Source organism: Nerophis lumbriciformis, linkage group LG07 (assembly GCF_033978685.3).
Source record: "Nerophis lumbriciformis linkage group LG07, RoL_Nlum_v2.1, whole genome shotgun sequence".
NCBI classification, from domain to species: domain Eukaryota; kingdom Metazoa; phylum Chordata; class Actinopteri; order Syngnathiformes; family Syngnathidae; genus Nerophis; species Nerophis lumbriciformis.
Genome location: NC_084554.2, coordinates 6,360,001 through 6,378,927, shown reverse-complemented (window position 1 = coordinate 6,378,927; position 18,927 = coordinate 6,360,001). Strand labels below are relative to the sequence as shown.

Sequence of the window (18,927 nt, the reverse complement as noted above, 5' to 3'; positions counted from 1 at the left end):
TGATGACACAGCTTTGCAACACTTGATATTCTAGTTTCAAGCATGTTTTACTCAATATAGGTCATCAAATCACAGCAACAAGCTGTAATATCTTACTGAGATCATTTAGGACCAAAACACTTAAAACAAGTAAAACACTCTAACATAAATTCTGCTTAGTGAGAAGAATGATCTTATCAGACAGAAAATAAGCAAATATCACCCTTATTTGAGATATTTCATCTTACTTAGATTTCAGTTTTTGCAGTGCACCCCCTGGTGGCGCTATTGCTGAAAAGTGGCAGCAGTCAACTGACAAGAAGTCTTCTACAAGCGCCCCTTGTGGCCACGTCAGGTAAATGCCTGCGTGGCTTTTCTGGGAAATCACCTGACCTGACAAGCACAACAGGTGTGACAAGTTTGCCGCCGAACAAACAAAAAACATAAACAACAATAAAACGTATAATTGACTGATAGATCTGAAGTTGATCTCGAGACTATTGTGTTAAATGTAAACATTAAAAAAAATGTATAATTTATTTTGTAACACTTTAATGAGTAGGACCCTTTTGGATCCCCAATCATTTTAGTGTGATTTGTTTTTAAGTGTCATTGCTCAAAAAATAATAATGAATTAAAACCAATGGTGTTATTGACCTTTTTAAGGCTCCAATTATTATATAATCTCAAATATTCCACTTAAAAATTTTATTGGGTGAAAATATTGCATATTTGGTGTTTTTTCCATAAAAAAAACATGGTTTTCTTTGACAAAAAGAGCATACAACTTAAATCTTTAAAAAACTTTATATTGACAGATAGACCTAATGTTGATCTAGAGATTTAAAACTTGAATAATAATACAAATAATAATACTGAATAATGACACATTTTTTATATTTTTTTGAGAAAAACCCTTTGGGATCCCCGGGATCAAGCCCGAGTGGAGGCCTAAATGTATATTTTTTATACATATATTGTATTGGTTTTTAAAATAAATGGCCCCCGCTTGCTTTGATTTTTCAGTGTGCGGCCCTCAGTGGAAAAAGTTTGGACACCCCTGCTTTACATGGACTGGCACCTCAGTATATCTCGGACCTCATCCACATTTACACTCCTGCGCGCGCTCTGAGGTCCGAGAGCCAGCTCCAGCTCGTGGTGCCCAAGACCAGACTTAAAACCAGGGGAGACAGGGCCTTCTCTGGTCGGCCCTAAGCTCCGGAACACTCTGCCCCTCCATGTTCAAACTGCTCCCACAGTGGACTGTTTTAAGTCTCGTCTTAAGACCCACTTTTATTCTCTGGCTTTTAACACTACGTGAGTTGTGTGGTCCTCTGTTGTCCTCTGTGTTTTTAAAACGTTGATTTCTATTTACTGTTTTAATTAGTTTTACCCTTTAAAATCGTTTTTAATCATATTTATTTTGTATTTTTTACAGTTTCATTTAATTTTTCCAAGTTTCGCATCTTTTTCACATTCAAATCTGTTTTGTTATTTTCCAGGTTCCCACATTGGCCCTTTTTTTTTTTTTTTTTTTTTTTTACATAATATTGGATATGGAGAACATTCAAACACTCCATTTGAATATAAAATATTTAATTCAATGATTTGGTGCTTTTTCAAACAGTCAAAATGATGTACAAAGAAAACTAAGCAAAAAGGTACAACATTTCTTCACAAAAAATGAAGATACATATAACCTCAGAGAAAAATGTCTCTGAGGTTAAAATTGCAATTTCGATATTGACAAGACTTTATTCAGCCCTTCAAAAACAGAGAGAAAACGTATTTTTCATACAAAAATAAAGTTATAGACATTGTAAAACCATTCTGTGTGAGACATTAATGACTTAGTATATTAATCAATGAATTAATCTCTGCCTTCTTTTTATTCTGTCCTAACTTTTATTCACACGTTCATGCACATATAAACACATTTTATTCTTACTTGTTCAGTGTATTTGTATCTATATTATTACAATTCGGCTAAATTCTTTAAATTAGGGAAAACATGATAAATATTGATTTCACAGTTACAGCATGGGGATATGTGACCACCTTAAGGAGGATTTACAGTAAAAACATACATATACAATTATTTCCAATATTTTAGAGTCATTCTTACCAATACACTATTTGTTTGTGTACATTGAAATGATTCTGATCCTCATCTAATGACAGCTACAAGCAATTATTTTGTTGCTGAAAAGAAAAAAAGGGTTAACAAAGAGCCATAAATCCAATGTCCAGAAGGCAGTTGCAGAAAGAAACACAACAGGAAGTAAAAGAGGGCCTACAGTGACCCCTGCTGGAATTATTAAGATAGTGGCAACAAATCCTGGAAATAAACTAACACCATAACCATAGCCGGAAGCTATTAGTAGACTTCCTGTACTCTGCTGATGGTAATCCACGTTCTGATATTGCTCTGCAAAATATTATATATTACACTAAAACTTGAGACTTATTGTAAGATACACAGTTATTTAATAGCAGTTGAAATGCTACGTTGTGGAATTTTCGTTTTGAATTGGTTGTTGCTCACGTCAGATGTATTACTATTTTGCACTGAAGTCGATATTATTTTCCCCCTGTAGACATCGAAATCAGCAGAGGTGTTAACCACATATTGTGTGTATGTGCGTTCTGATCACTCATTGCAGGTAATAATTGTTGCACTATGTGCGTTTTACGTGTCAAGACGTTCATATTTAAATTTGTATTGTTCGCCATTTTAACATGCGAACAACGTGGTCTGTCATATTTGCTAGTCACCACCAGAGGGTGCTAAAAGTCAATTTAGTTATTTGTGTCATGTATTGTATTTTGTATTTTTCTATTTTCTATTTCATAAATATTTTAAAAAGGATGATGTTGGTTAAAAACGAAGTTAAAAATATGTTTTATTGAGTTAATTGTAATACCAGTAAAGATAAAAGCAAGTTAAAACCACTATACGATCACACACGAAAAAAGTATACTGTTAAAAACCATTGTATTAAGTCACATCTGTAATTGCATTTCATGTAATTGTAAAAATATGAAAATGTTATGTACTTGAGCAGACTTCCTGTACTCTGCTAATGACATCGAAATCAGCAGAGGTGTTAACCACATATTGTGTGTACGTGCGTTCTGATCACTCATTGCAGCTACCAGTAAAGAACCACATCACCCAATACAGCCTGTGTGTGGGTTCTTGGCGGGACGGGTACACAGCAGTTACATATATATGCTTTTATTATTAAATCAACATAAAAAACACAAGATACACTTACAATTAGTGCACCAACACAATAAACCTCCCTCCCCCATTCACACTCATTCACACAAAAGGGTTGTTTCTTTCTGTTATTAATATTGTGGTTCCTACATTATATATCAATACAGTCTGCAAGGGATACAGTCCGTAAGCACACATGATTGTATTTTTTTTATGACAACATTTTTTATTTATTTTTTTAAAAGAAGGATAATAAATGATACAGAGGGAGGTCTCTAACAGCCTACAATGAAGAGAGCTTGGCCATGGCAGAATTCAAGCTGCAGGGCAAGGAGTTTGAAGTGCCTTAATGAACTCATATGGTGAATATCTTGGAGAAAGCACACTGTCAGAAAGTGTTTTAGTCTTATCTTATTCTGACGCAGTTTTGAGATGTTAGATTTTCTGTGCTCTTAATTTGGCGATCTAGTCTGAGACGTAATTTCCTGTTTGTAGCGTTTCTGCGTAATATGGGCTCTTGTGTAAACAGCATTGTGTGCGTTCCTGACTAAAATGTAAGTATACGTCGAATATAGCACGGTTATTAATGCTAAAATGCCTATAATGTGTTAGATGTAGCTTTAAACAAGTGTTTGTTTGCAACAATGTTTCTGCTTGACGACATAATTCGCCAGCTCAACTTTCGCCCTGTTAATACTTCTTGTTACACAGTAGTTACCCTATCCTACCACTAGAGGGCGACACAGACCACGTTTAAATCACTGTCTAAATCAGGGGTGCTCACACTTTTTCTGCAGGCGAGCTACTTTTCAATTGATCAAGTCGTGGGGATCTACCTCATTCATATATATAATTTATATTTACTTATTTATGAAACATATGTTTTTGTTAACAAGTTAAAGGTGTTTAATGATAATGCAAGCATGTTTAACACATATAGTTAATATTGTTAATAAATTAAAGGTGTTTAATGATAATACAAGTATGTTTAATACATATAGTTAATATTGTTAACAAGTTAAAGGTGTTTAATGATAATACAAGTATGTTTAATACATATAGTTAATATTGTTAACAAGTTAAAGGTGTTTAATGATAATACAAACATGTTTAACACATATAGTTAATATTGTTAATAAGTTAAAGGTGTTTAAAGATAATGCAAGCATGTTTAACACATATAGTTAATATTGTTAACAAGTTAAGGTGTTTAAAGATAATACAGGCATGTTTAACACATATAGATTACTTTCTTTCATGAAGACAAGAATATAAGTTTGTGTATTACCTGATTCAGATGACTTGCATTGATTGGAATCAGACAGTGGTGCTGATAAGGTCCGCATTTTCGAATGGAGGAGAAAAAAGTCCTCCTTCCTGTCCAATACCACATGAAAGTGGTTGGTTTTTGGCATCTTATTTGTCCAGCTTCCGTACTCCTTTGTATACACTTTACAAGAAATACATTGTCGGCAAACTCCGTAGCTTGCTAGCTTGTGCACGCCAGCTTTCTGAGACTCTTGTTTTGTTAGCGCAACTGTGCAACTGTGCAACTGGGCAGTCGGTCTTTGGAGTTTTGAGGACAGGTACGGCGCCAGAGTCTGTTGAAATAAAGTGTTTCTCGCCTTCCAGTCGGTAATTTTAATGAGCTGGCAGGAGCCAGCGTCATCTCAGAAGACCCTAGGGCCGTGAATGTCAATCAAGTGACGAAAGTGACGTCATAGTGAAGATTTATGATCGCTCATTTTTAGGACTATTTTTTTAATGCCTGGCTGGTGATCGACTGACACACCCTCCGAGATCGACCGGTAGCTCGCGATCGACGTAATGAGCACCCCTGATCTAGGAGAAAGCACACTGTCAGAAAGTGTTTTAGTCTTATCTTATTCTGACGCAGTTTTGAGATGTTAGATTTTCTGTGCTCTTAAATTGGCGATCAAGTCTGAGACGTCATTTCCTGTTTGTAGCGTTTCTGCGTAATATGGGCTCTTGTGTAAACAGCATTGTGTGCGTTCCTGACTAAAATGTAAGTATGCGTCGAATATAGAACGGTTATTAATGCTAAAATGCCTATAATGTGTTAGATGTAGCCTTGAACGAGTGTTTGTTTGTAACAATGTTTCTGCTTGACGACATAATTCGCCTGCTCAACTTTCGCCCTGTTAATACTTCTTGTTACACAGTAGTTACCCTATCCTACCACTAGAGGGCGACACAGACCACGTTTAAATCACTGTCTAAATCAACAGTGCTTATTCTCCATTCATCTCTTATGGACTGCTTTAATAGTCCATGTACATTTGTTTGTATATTTGTTTTATAACACATTGGAGAGTATATTATATATAATATTATAAATATCCTGTTGTATTATTGCATATTATATTGCCTAAATGTATCCTAGTCATTATTTGTATGTGTTCCCTTTAGACCACACACACACCCCACACACACCTATACTACAATTGTTCAACTTCATCATTAAAGAGTGCCTGAAAGCCTCTCTGTGCCCTACTCTCTGACCGGAGTCCTTGTCCTAAGAAGATACCAGACCAGCATTCCGCATCCAGAGTAACCTACTCTATCACACACACCATCACTTGAAGTAAATAGTAGTATTTCAGTTTGAGCACATCATTAAATAGTTAGTTTGACATTTGCATGTAGACTGGAGTAGTTCAGGCAATACATGGGCAATAAGATGGGATGTTGCTATGTGACAGGAAGGAGGAATATAAAACCGCTTCGGCTTCTCCAAGTTAGGAGTGCCACATTTGTTGGACTTGACCTCCTCCAGGAACTGCAGTTCTGTATGACCACGCTCGCTTGTAATAAAGCAACTTTTTGTTCAGTCAAGCATCTCTGACCTAATTTTTGATCCAGCCGCACTGCCGTGTCGCCCTTCTGTCCGGACCAGGATGACAAGACCAGAAATACACGTCAAGTTCAAATTGTTTAGTGCAGTGGTTCTTAACCTTGTTGGAGGTACCGAACTCCACCACTTTCATACGCGCATTCACCCAACCCTTCTTTAGTGAAAAAAATAAAAATAAATTCAAATTCAAGACAAAGTTAAATGTTTTTGGTAACACTTTAGTATGGGGAACATATTCTAAGTAACAAAGATTTAATTTAGAGTTTTTTGGACACTAGGGGAACATATTCTAAGTAATAAAAACTTAATTTAGTAATTTAGAGTTATTTGGTTAGGGTTAGGGCGAGTGGGGGGGGGGGGGGGGGGGGGGTTGATGTGGGCGGGGTTTGGTGGTAGCAGGGGTGTATATTGTAGCGTCCCGGAGGAGTTAGTACTGCAAGGGGTTCTGGGTATTTGTTCTGTTGTGTTTATGTTGTGTTACGGTGCGGATGTTCTCCCGAAAGTTTGTCATTCTTGTTTGGTGTGGGTTCACAGTGTGGCGCATATTTGTAACAGTGTTAAAGTTGTTTGTACGGCCACCCTCAGTGTGACCTCCATGGCTGTTGACCAAGTCTGAATTGCATTCACTTAAGTGTGTGTAAAATCCGCAAATATTGTGTGACTAGGCCGGCACGCTGTTTGTTTGGAGGAACAGCGGACGTGAAGACAGGATGTAGAGGACGCTAAAGGCAGTGCCTTTAAGGCACGCCCCCAATATTGTTGTCCGGGTGGAAATCGGGAGAAATTCGGGAGAATGGTTGTCCCGGGAGATTTACGGGAGTGCCACTGAAATTCGGGAGTCTCCCGGGAAAATCGGGAGGGTTGGCAAGTATGGGTTAGGGTCAGGGTTAGAGGGTTAGGGTTATAATAAGGCCATGCCGAATAAGGCATTAATAAGTACTTAATAATGACTAGTTAAGAGCCAATGTTACTAGTTTGCATGTTAATAAGCAACTAATTAATGGTGAATATGTTCCCCATACTAAAGTGCTACCATGTTTTTTTTACTGGTGCATAAAATGAAGCGTGCATGAACATCACCTTGTTCAAAGAACAAAACCAACACAGTGCATAAACTCACAACAAATTACACACCTGCAAATCAGTCAGCTGTTGCCGTATCCGTAATACGCCGATAGGGAGAAGTTTGTATTTACACGATGAGTCGGGTGTGTCTTGACCTCCGCCGAACCCCTGAGGCCGACTCACCGAACCCCTAGGGTTCTATGGAACCCAGGTTAAGAACCACTGCTTTAGTGATTGACAATAAGATAACAAGAAATGTGTTTTTTAAATATATGGCCACTCCTCCACCTTTTCTAGGATGATGGCATGGGAAGACATTATATGCATTAATAGCAACGTCCTTGTCAGAGACTGCTTTACTTAGCCACCTTAAGATAAGATAAGGAAGTCTGCATTTTCTTGATGGAATCCAGATTTTGACTAAATCTAATTTTGGCAGGAGACTCCTATTATTGAAATGGAGGCCTGACCCGGCTCTAAATTCATCAGCAGTACTGATGTTATTGAAGCTGGGTCCTGGATTTGGTTGCACATTGCCTGATAGCAGAAGTAAAAGCAATATCAAGATTTTGTTTCATTTTGTGAGATAACCCAATGAAAACATTCTTTGGCGGAATTTGCGGCCCGCAGCTAATCTTTTAACTGCCCACGACACATTCTACAAATACTATACAAAAAAACCCAAGTAGTGTAATAAAAGAGGTGAAAACAGGTGAAATGTAACAAAGAAAAGTTGCATTGTTGATTGTAATAAAGCTGCCATGCAGGTTGTTTTCTCTTTAAAGCTGTCATTGCTCAAAAATAATAATGAATCAAACTCAATGTTATTATCAATTATTTAAACTATTCAAGGCTCCAATTACACTGTAAAAACTGTTGCCTAGATCTAACTGAATAAAAATAAGGCAACATTTTCCAAGCAATTTTTGTTAGTTTAGTCAACTAATTGGTATTTTGAGTAAGTAGAACTTAATAATATGCATTTCGATTTATGCAAAGAGATTAAGTTGCATTTACAGAAAAAGCCAAGAAATTGAGTAAAATCAATGTAAAAAAAAACATCGCATATTAAACACACAAGACTTAATTAAAAAAAGTAACATTTAAATGAAAAAATATTTTTTGTACTCAATTTTATTAATTTTGACCCTTTCTTTGTTTTGAAAATGGAAACTGCTTAAAATAAATACTTAGAATAATAATAAAAAAATCAAATCAAGACACATCAAATTCCAACCTTTATTAAATCATTACCATATAAAAACAGTGGCAATGAGCTGGACAGTATGAACAGTCAACATCCATATTTAGTGCATAGAATGCATGACCTCAACTTTTTAAAGTGCTGTATAGAACACCTTCACAGTAGTTTTCTTTTTTTAACCGTATACATATTATTAAAACGTTTTCACAAGCCATATCCAAACCGTGTCAATAAGCTGGACAGTATTAACAGTCAAGAACATCAGTATTTAGTGCATAAAAGAATGCATAACCTCAGCATCTCAAGTTTTACTTAGAACATTCACAGTATAGTTTCTTGCTAAAACAATTTAACATTAAGATTATCTGTACTTCTGTAACAATTCACAAGCAGAACACCTTCACCATAGTGTCTTTCAGTGTGTATATTTTGAAACATTTGAACTTAAACAACTCACAGATCCCTCCTTCTGACCAGCTGGAGCTTCACAGTGGGGCAATTTAGTGTGTATAAAACATAAAACCACTTCATTTACACACCAGAAACGATGACCTGGAGCTTTGTATAAAACCTGAAGAGGACAAACCGTTACAACATTCTGAAGAATTCCACTCAATGAACAATGTATAATGATTTTGAACAGACAAGAAAATAGCTGTTCAAAAGTGCAAGCTGACAGTCATGGCTCACTGCCTAAGCTAGAAGCTTGTTTTTGAGAGTCATGAATTTGGGGGTTGGTTTTGGGCGCAGTGTGTCAAGTCCCACAAAAAGTCTTTGAAACACCTCAAATGTTTTGGAAAGTTTGGATGGATACGCAAGATTAAGTGCATACGTCAACCCCAGAGGTAGGCAGCAGGCTTTGGCCAGGTTTCCAAGATGCGTAAGGACTGGTACTCCCTCAATGATGATTCCTACTGCGTTTGGCTCACGACAGATGTAGATGCTCATATTCTTCATTTCCAGGTCCTCATGAACAGTGGTCTCTGCACTTCCCTTTGAGATACAAAAACAGTAATTAAAAAAAACAAAAAACATCAAATTTTATATTTATTATAAGTTGTGTGATTTAATTCAGATAATGATTACTTTTGTGAAGACCATTTTGAAAACTTTTGAATTCTATTTTAAGATCTTGTACATTAAACTTGGTACAATAGATGCATTTCCAGCCACATGTTTTTTATTGGCATTTCTAATTTGCATATAAAAAAAACCTGAATAGAACCACCAGAAACTAAAATAAACAAACAAACAAACAGTAATATGTTATATATATAAATATATAAAGTAAATGTTTTAATGCTTGTTTAAGGGGAGTATTTTTTGTTTGCATTGTTTTTTTTAGGGCAAACAGAAACACAGGACAGAAAGGCATCACTCTGTGGTGCTATGCTAATTGGCTATCCTGGGGCTCCTGCCAACTAGCTGCATGCTGGACCTCCACCTGACAACTGCTGGTTCAGTCAGTTCACATAAAAGTAAACCCAATTCAAGCTTGTACATCAGACTGATCCAAACCTGCTTTTAAACAATACTTACACAGTAGTCAGAGATTAGCTCCTGTCCACTCTCTCCCATGTAGTCTCCGTGGCATCTCAGAGTCACATCTCTCTTCATCACTGCAGAGGCACTTGGGTCCTAGAGTTAATAGAAGAAGAATAAATAAATGAATTTTGTTGGCAATTTTACTCCAAATCTGTGATACCGTTATTAGAGTTTTAAACTTGTAAACCACTTTGAACCCACCTGTATCAGTTCCATCAACAAGTTCTTGATGCGCTGACCAGTCACTCCTCCTTTTGCACTGAAGAGCTCCAGGAGTTTTGGAGTGTACCTGTCCAGTTGGGACATAAATGTTGATTCCAGTGGAACAGCTGTGCACCTTCAGAACTCTTCATTAAAGGGGAACATTATCACAATTTCAGAAGGGTTAAAACCATTAAAAATCAGTTCCCAGTGGCTTATTTTATTTTTCAAAGTTTTTTTCAAAATTTTACCCATCACGCAATATCCCTAAAAAAAGCTTCAAAGTGCCTGATTTTAACCATCGTTATATACACCCGTCCATTTTCCTGTGACGTCACATAGTGATGCCAACACAAACAAACATGGCGCATAGAACAGCAAGCTATAGCGACATTAGCTCGGATTCAGACTGGGATTTCAGCGGTTTAAGCGATTCAACAGATTACGCATGTATTGAAACGAATGGTTGTAGTGTGAAGGCAGGTAGCGAAAACGAAATTGAAGAAGAAACTGAAGCCATTGAGCCATATCGGTTTGAACCCTATGCAAGCGAAACCGACGAAAACGACACGACAGCCAGCGACACGGGAGAAAGCGAGGACGAATTCGGCGATCGCCTTCTAACCAACGATTGGTATGTGTTTGTTTGGCATTAAAGGAAACAAACAACTATGAACTAGGTTTACAGCATATGAAATACATTTGGCAACAACATGCACTTTGAGAGTGCAGACAGCCCAGTGTTCATCAATTAATATATTCTGTAGACATACCCTCATCCGCGCTCTTTTCCTGAAAGCTGATCTGTCCAGTTTTGGAGTTGATGTCAGCAGGCCAGGGAAGCTAGGGTCGATATTCTTCTCTTGATCATCTTCGGTGGCATAAGGGACGGTGTGAGCCAAGACATCCAGGGGGTTTAGCTCGCTCGTCTGCGGGAACAAACTTCCGCCGTTGCTTGCCGTGCTGCCGAGGTCCTTTGTCCCTGAATTGCTCACACACTCCGGCAGATTCAATGGGGGTCTGGCGGCAGATTTCTTTGACTTTATCGTTGGAAATGCATCTGCTTTGAGTGTCGCAGGATATCCACACAGTCTTGCCATCTCTGTCGTAGCATAGCTTTCGTCGGTAAAGTGTGCGGAACAAACGTCCAATTTCTTGCCACTTTCGCATCTTTGGGCCACTGGTGCAACTTGAATCCGTCCCTGTTCGTGTTGTTACACCCTCCGACAACACACCGACGAGGCATGATGTCTCCAAGGTACGGAAAACAGTCGAAAAAACGGAAAATAACAGAGCTGATTTGACTCGGTTTTTGAGAAAATGGTGGATTGCTTCCCGTTGTGACGTCATCGCTCCGAGAGCGAATAATAGAAAGGCGTTTAATTCGCCAAAATTCACCCATTTAGAGTTCGGAAATCGGTTAAAAAAATATATGGTCTTTTTTCTGCAACATCAAGGTATATATTGACGCTTACATAGGTCTGGTGATAATGTTCCCCTCTAATCTGTAAGACAGCAAATGTTGACCGTTACTGACATTAAGGGTTTTAGTATACATCTTCAGGCAAAAAGTGAGTCTAGTATGTCATGTCCAAGTCACAATGGAAACTTGGTCAGGAAAAATAGAATGATAAATCATTTACCTGGAATGGTTGGAAGAGGGCAGGCCATCTTTCCTTAAATTCTGCCACCCCAGGAGACTTGGCAACCACTTCCTGTCGTCTCCAATTGTATACGTTCTGGCCATCATATCATTGGTGCTCCTGGCACAGTCCTTTTACACAGGGGGCAGGTGAATGAAGGACTTACTTGAGGTGAGTTGAGGAATTTGACTTCTGGGTGGTATCTTGACAGATGAGAGCGAAAGGAAGTCCAGCATTTAAAAGAGCATGGGCAACCTACATGAATGCAAGGCAAGGCTGTGTCCAAAGGTCCCATGGTGCAGTCTGTAATGCTTTGAAAAATAACTCTTGGTTGGTACAACAGTGCTGCACAATTTACAGGTCCATCCCATCTGTCATTGTAGAGAGAGAGAAAAAAAGACAAGTTATGGTTCATGTCTAACCTCTTGGATATATAAGCCTGATGAGAGCCCTTTATATCTGTTTTTTTTAACACCCTAATATACTCAATTGCAGTGTTTCCTCTAGATTTTTCTGTAGCCGCAGTGGTCTAAGTTGGTAACCTAGCAACAGTAGGGGAGTCCGGGGGCATGCCCCCACGGAAGAAAAATGTGAAAAATGACCCTTTAAATGGTGACTACTGGTGAGATTTTGGGGGGGGAAATGTTGAGATTGAGACTTACACAATGAGTGTTATTCTTACAAGAGTAGTGTGTGTAGGAGTGTGCATGGACAGCAGGTCTGAGGGGGCGTCAGATAGCTCTGTCAAGTGTACCTAGCTAGCTGCTAGCAACTTTTAATGCAAGCTAGTGAAGCAGCTTTAAAGGCCTACTGAAATGACATTTTTTTAATTTAAACGGGGATAGCAGATCCAGTCTGTGTCATACTTGATCATTTCACGATATTGCCATATTTTTGCTGAAAGGATTTAGTAGAGAACATCGACGATAGTTCGTAACTTTTGGTCGCTGATAAAAAAAAAGCCTTGCCTGTACCGGAAGTAGCGTGACGTCACAAGTTGAAAGTCTCCTCACATTTCCCCATTGTTTACACCAGCAGCGAGAGCGATTGGGACCGAGAAAGCGACGATTACCCCATTAATTTGAGCCAGGATGAAAGATTCCTGGATCAGGAACGTGAGAGTGAAGGACTAGAGTGCAGTGCAGGACGCATCTTTTTTCGCTCTGATCGTAACTTAGGTACAAGGGCTCATTGGATTCCACACTCTCTCCTTTTTCTATTGTGGATCACGGATTTGTATTTTAAACCACCTCGGATACTATATCCTCTTGAAAATGAGAGTCGAGAACGCGAAATGGACATTCACAGTGACTTTTATCTCCACGACAATACATCGGTGATAGGGATGTCCCGATCCAGGTTCTTGCACTACCGATCCGATACCGATGTTGTTTTTGCACTTCCGATCCGATACCGGCCGATACTGGCCTATCCGAGCATGTATTAAAGTTTAAAGTTTTTTTAGCCTACTTAGTTGTCAGAATCGTGTTGAAAAGGGTTTTAGTACTCTTGATAACAACTAGCCAGCTGAATTAGGGGAGTTTGAATAATACACAATGGTTGGTAACAAGAAACTGACCAGTTTATTCAAGGATAAACACAAAATAGACAAAATTATACATGACAAACAGAAATGGCATCATTGAACTAGGGCTGGGCGATATGGCCTTTTTTAATATCGCGATATTTTAAGGCCATATCACGATACACGATATATATGTGGATATTTTGCCTTAGCCTTGAATGAACACTTGATGCATATAATCACAGCAGTATGATGATTCTTTGTGTCTACATTAAAACATTCTTCTTCATACTGCATTAATAATTGCTACTTTTAAACTTTCATGCAGAGAGGGAAATCACAACTAAAAAAAATCACTATTTTTTCCATACGGTGTTGATCTGGAAATGTTTGTCTCGGCATTTTGATGGTGTGGGCGTGTGGCACCGAACGGAGATATTGACGTGCTGCTACATATTAGCAGTAATGCTACTTTTTATAGCAACGCTTTCGCCCCACACTTGACAAGTTACGGTTGTCTTTTCGACATATTCCCACTTAAAGCCAAACCACCGCCAGACGATGGACCCCTTGCTGTTTTTGGGGGGAATTAATTCTTTCTTCCTTCCTTCATTCGATTACCACTCGCACGGCTGCACTAGCATCACAGCTAACGTTAGCCATGCTGCTACCTCTCTGCTCGGGGAGGACGTATACGTATGTGACGTATGACATGACAGTATGTGACATGTGTAAGAAGGTGTGCTTGTCTGTCTGTGAGAAAGACAGACAAGAAAGAGTGAGAAGAGCCTGCAGTGTAATGCCAGCAGCTAAAAGCAACTGCGTGAGAACGTATACTCCAATATCACCATATAGTCATTTTCTATATCGCACAGAGACAGCTAACATTTTTACCAGTAACTTTTAATTCACATGGCCGTCTTAACGGTTAGGACACAGACCTGTGGATGTGTTGAAGGTGTGCTGGAAAATGCGGAACGGAAATTTGGAAGCGGCAGAAAAGTGGAATGTATTATTTAAATCAGTGCGTTGAAAAACACGGACCGGAATTTCTTTAAAAAACTGGATCTGGATCGGCATTTTCCCATGCCTTGCCGATACGCATTTTTTGGCAAATATCGGCGGCCGATCCGATCCAAATATCGGATCGGGACATCCCTAATAGGTGAAGCACTCTAGCTACGGAGCTAACGTGATAGCATCGGGCTTAACTGCAGATAGAAACAAAAGAAATAAGCCCCTGACTGGAAGGATAGACAGAAAATCAACAATACTATTAAACCATGGACCTGTAACTACACAGTTAATGCTTTCTAGCCTGGCAAAGCTTAACAATGCTGTTGCTAACGACACCATTGAATCTAACTTAGCTACGGACCTCGACAGAGCTATGATAAAAACATTAGCTCTCCACCTACGCCAAACCTCATCTGCTCATCAACACCGAAGCTCACCTGCGTTCCAGTGATCGACTAGGGACGAAGGACTTCCCCCGATCATCGATGCGGTCGGCGGCTAGCGTTGGATAGCGCGTCTGCTATCCAAGTCAAAGTCCTCCTGGTTGTGTTGCTGTAGCCAGACGCTTATACACCGATCGCATCTACAGCTTTCTTCTTTGCAGTCTCCATTGTTCATTAAACAAATTGCAAAAGATTCACCAACACAGATGTCCAGAATACTGTGGAATTTTGCGATGAAAACTGAGCTTTTTGAATTGGATACAATGGCGTCCCAATACTTCCGTTTCAACCATCGACGTCACGCGCATACGTCATCATACCTAGACGTTCTCAACCGGAAGTTTCGCAGGAAATTTAAAATTGCACTTTATAAGTTAACCTGGCCGTATTGGCATGTGCAATGTTAAGATTTCATCATTGATATATAAACTATCAGACTACGTGGTCGGTAGTAGTGGGTTTCAGTAGGCCTTTAATGTAGGGCTGCAACTAACGATTCATTTAAAAATCGATTAATCTGTTGATTATTACTTCGATTAATAATCGGATAAAAGAGACAAACTACATTTCTATTCTTTCCAGTATTTTATTGAAACAAACCAGCATACTGGCACCATGTTCTGGACATTGGGGGTGCAGCATACAGCAATAATAACACAGAAATGTAACTCATCAGATCAGAGCTGAATCAAATATTGTACACGTTTCTGTTGTGAATAATAAAGGATTAATTTTAGGCTGCCTTTGAATAATGAAATATTCCAGCACCTTCATAACGTTTAGTTATACTAAAGCAGGGGTGGGCAATTCATTTTTACAGGGGGCCGCATGAGCAACCCGAGCACTGCTGGAGGGCCACACCGACAATATTTCAATTAAATTTTGCTCAAATTATTTTTGATATACCGTAAGATAAATAATAATATTTTCATTTAACCTAACTTATCTTTATACAAAAGCAGATGGCTTTTGATGGTTTTATTTTTTAACACTTTCTTACACAACACTTCCTGGTGTATAATACAATGCAAAAATTTCAATTTCTGTCACTTTATCCTGCATCCTCTTTGTTGTGAATGTAGCACATCTGTAAGGTGATTGGCGAAGAAGGAGGAAGCGTTGCTGTTGCGGAAATGATGAGTGAGAATAGACGTGCGTGTGGAAAGAACGAGATAAGTTGAGCTCTGTTAGTATAGGTTGCTCAATAAAAGTTTAAAAAGAGCGTCAGACTTGGTGTGCACTTCTTCTGGATGCTACAATTGGTGTCAGAAGTGGGATGAAATGCCTCCCAGTTCGCCTTGCCATTAAACCTGGGAATCTTCATTGAGGGCGGAATTCCCCCATTCCAAGCAGCGTGCACTGCACCTGTGCCTCTCTCCTTCCACCCTCTCTCTCTCTCTTTGTGTGAATCCCGGACGTGAGCTCGTCGCAGACATCCCCTCCCGTTCAATCTTGACAAAGTCGCCAGGAAACATCGTGGCACGTACCTCTCGATGACGTAGCAGGCTGAGCACACAAGTTTTACTTCTGACACCAATTGTAGCGTCCAGAAGAAGTGCACACCAAGTCTGACGCTCTTTTTAAACTTTTATTAAGCAACCTATACTAACACAGCTCAACTTATCTCGTTCCTTCCACACGCACGTCTATCCTCACTCCTGCAACTCAAGAACAACATCAACTTCAGCAGGTCGTTACAATATATTCTTTAAACACAGCAACATGTGTACCACAAATTAAGCACACGGCTTTACCTTTCATTTCTGTAAAGAAATACTTGGCAGTCCATGTCTTGTTGAAAACACGCCATTCGTCAACTTTTCTTTTTTTAGCGTCAAAATAAAAGCAGCACAGTTGCATTGCACGCACGACATAGATGTTTTTTTTAAATTTATTTAGTAATTTGGGATTGCCGCTGTTCACATTCACTCACAATCACACACGCGCATACGTCCGCACGGAAGTAATACAAATAACGCTTTTCAAAACAAAAGCAGCACCGTCGTATTGCACACTCGAGATAGATACTTTTTTAAATTTATTTTGTAATTTATGATTGGCCTCACGCGGGCCGGACAGGGACTTACAAAGGGCCGGATGTGGCCCGCGGGCCGCAGAATGCCCATGTCTGTACTAAAGCGTCACTCAAATCTAAATATATTTATATAGCTTTACATTGATCCATTATGAAACCAACCTGAGATATTTCTGGCCGTTACGTTTATTTCCAAATTGCTAACCTTGCGTTTTCTCTCTCAAAACGGAGTCAAATGTGCCGGAGACACATTATTAGCCCCGCGTTGCAACAAAGGCATAACGTTAACGTTACTCACAAAAAAAGCTGAACTCATGAATGCTTGTTGCCACTATGGACTTAAAAAGTTACGTAGCGTGAGTTCTTCCCTTCATCCATGGCTCCAACATGTTTCCTTTTCAGCTGCTCCTGAAGCAATGTTGTACTTCCGTGCCATTTTGCAGGAAACGCTCTTCTTTGAAGTCTTTAAAGTGAAGTGTTCCCACACTTTTGACGACTTAGGTCGTACACTTTTCTCCATCGAAGCAATAACCTCAAGATGTTTCTCCGCTGAACTATCCGTACTGTTTTCCTGCGCCATTTTCGAATGTTCCAGCAAAGGAGGCGGCGTCGTCACGTGAGCTGCACATGACACATCATTGGCTGGCTTACCTCCACCTCATGAGACGTAGCCTCAGCGCTGTTTTGTACTGTTTTTGTACTTATTTTGATTATTGTTTCTCAGCTGTTCGTAAATGTTGCAGTTTATAAATAAAGGTTTATAAAACAAAAAAATAAAAAATAAGCCTCCGCGCATGCGCATAGCATAGTTCCAATGAATCGATGACTAATTAATCGGCAACTATTTAAAACATCGATTAGTTGTTGTAGCCCTACTTTAATGTGGCTGCTTATAAACTGAAGAATAAAATATTAAACTACCACGCAAAGAAAACGCTAACGATAAACTGCACAGCTATAAACAATGTTTGGTTGAAGTTAATGAACTGTTGGAGGTAAGAGCACATTCGAAATGGCGGTCGGCGGGAAAAGTAGCAAACTAAATATAACGTTGAAACATGCTTTTGAAAATGTATATATTTCAATCCTGGCAAATACTGACTTTTAACAATATCAATTGTTACTTACATGAGTTCTGTCAAGTGTTTTCCTTGGGCTCCGTGAAGAAACGTGTCTGGGCTTGTTCTTCCACAGCTGCATGCAGGTGGGCGGGTCCTGACGTTTTAGGTTCTGATATAAACCTTTGAACTGAGTTTTGCTAAATCAATTTATGTTGGAAGTCCAATAAAATTAATTTTATCACATAAAAAAGTAAGTTACGAAAATATTCACACTTTTATATATATAAATAAATTGATTTATTGGAATAAATATACTTTTACAAATAAAATAAAAAGGACAATACAACTGAAAGAGTTTTTACAGTGTACGTCACTTCAAACATTTGACTTCAAAATATTTTTCCGGGAAAATATTGGATATTTTGTGTTTGCCTTAAAAACAAAAGGTTTTTGACTAAAATGGCAAAAACAAATAAAAAATTGAGAAGTTGTCACGTACTCGCATGGCTGCTCTAGTTGTGACCCCAAGATGCAGGAGACAGGAGGACGACGTGCAGGTGAGAGTCTTTTAATTCCCACAGGCAGCACAAGGAGGTGCAGCAGGGAAGTGCACAGAAGCATAAGCAGCATAAAGCAAACCAGAGTAACCTTTAACAAAACAATCCTTGAGCCCTGACTGGAGGGTGAGGCAGGCATAAATAGAAGCCAGCTGGTTAGTTCAAGTTAAAGTAGCAATGATTGTCACACACACACTACGTGTGGTGAGATTATCCTCTGCATTTGACCCATCACCCTCACCCCATGACCAGGTGTAGCCAGGCTGCCAATCAGCGACAGATGAGGAGGGAAAAGCGCTCAGGGAGACAAACAGGAAGTGGGACCAAAATAAGAGCGCTGACGAGGAGATAAACACAAACGCAAACAGACCATGTGACACCTGACGTGACAGGTCGTCACAGAAACGAGGGATGGATCTGAAGTTTATCGAGAGACTTAAGTGTTGAAAGTAAAAAAATAAATACATTTTTAAGGCATTTTTTAATTGTCATTGCTCAAAAAATAATGAATTAAAATCAATGATGTTATGAATTATTGACCTATTTAAGATTGC

General features: G+C 39.0%; 1 protein-coding gene across 2 annotated transcripts in view; it reads right to left on the bottom strand.

Annotated features, from left to right (window-relative positions):
* The window catches only part of LOC133609863 (SCAN domain-containing protein 3-like), a 229,434-nt gene extending 215,157 nt beyond the window's left edge, over positions 1–14,277 (bottom strand). The window contains exons 1-3 of one of the 2 annotated variants that reach the window (XM_072913448.1): positions 11,736–14,277; positions 10,093–10,180; positions 9,886–9,984 (exon numbers count right to left, since the gene is read on the bottom strand). In XM_072913448.1, the coding sequence (XP_072769549.1) occupies positions 9,886–9,984; positions 10,093–10,180; positions 11,736–11,842 (294 nt within the window). In that variant the 5' untranslated portion in view covers positions 11,843–14,277. Of the gene's footprint in view, positions 1–9,885; positions 9,985–10,092; positions 10,181–11,735 lie in introns of those variants that run through there. The other variant, XM_061965890.2, reaches the window with a different exon arrangement.
* Positions 14,278–18,927: the final 4,650 nt, after the last annotated feature.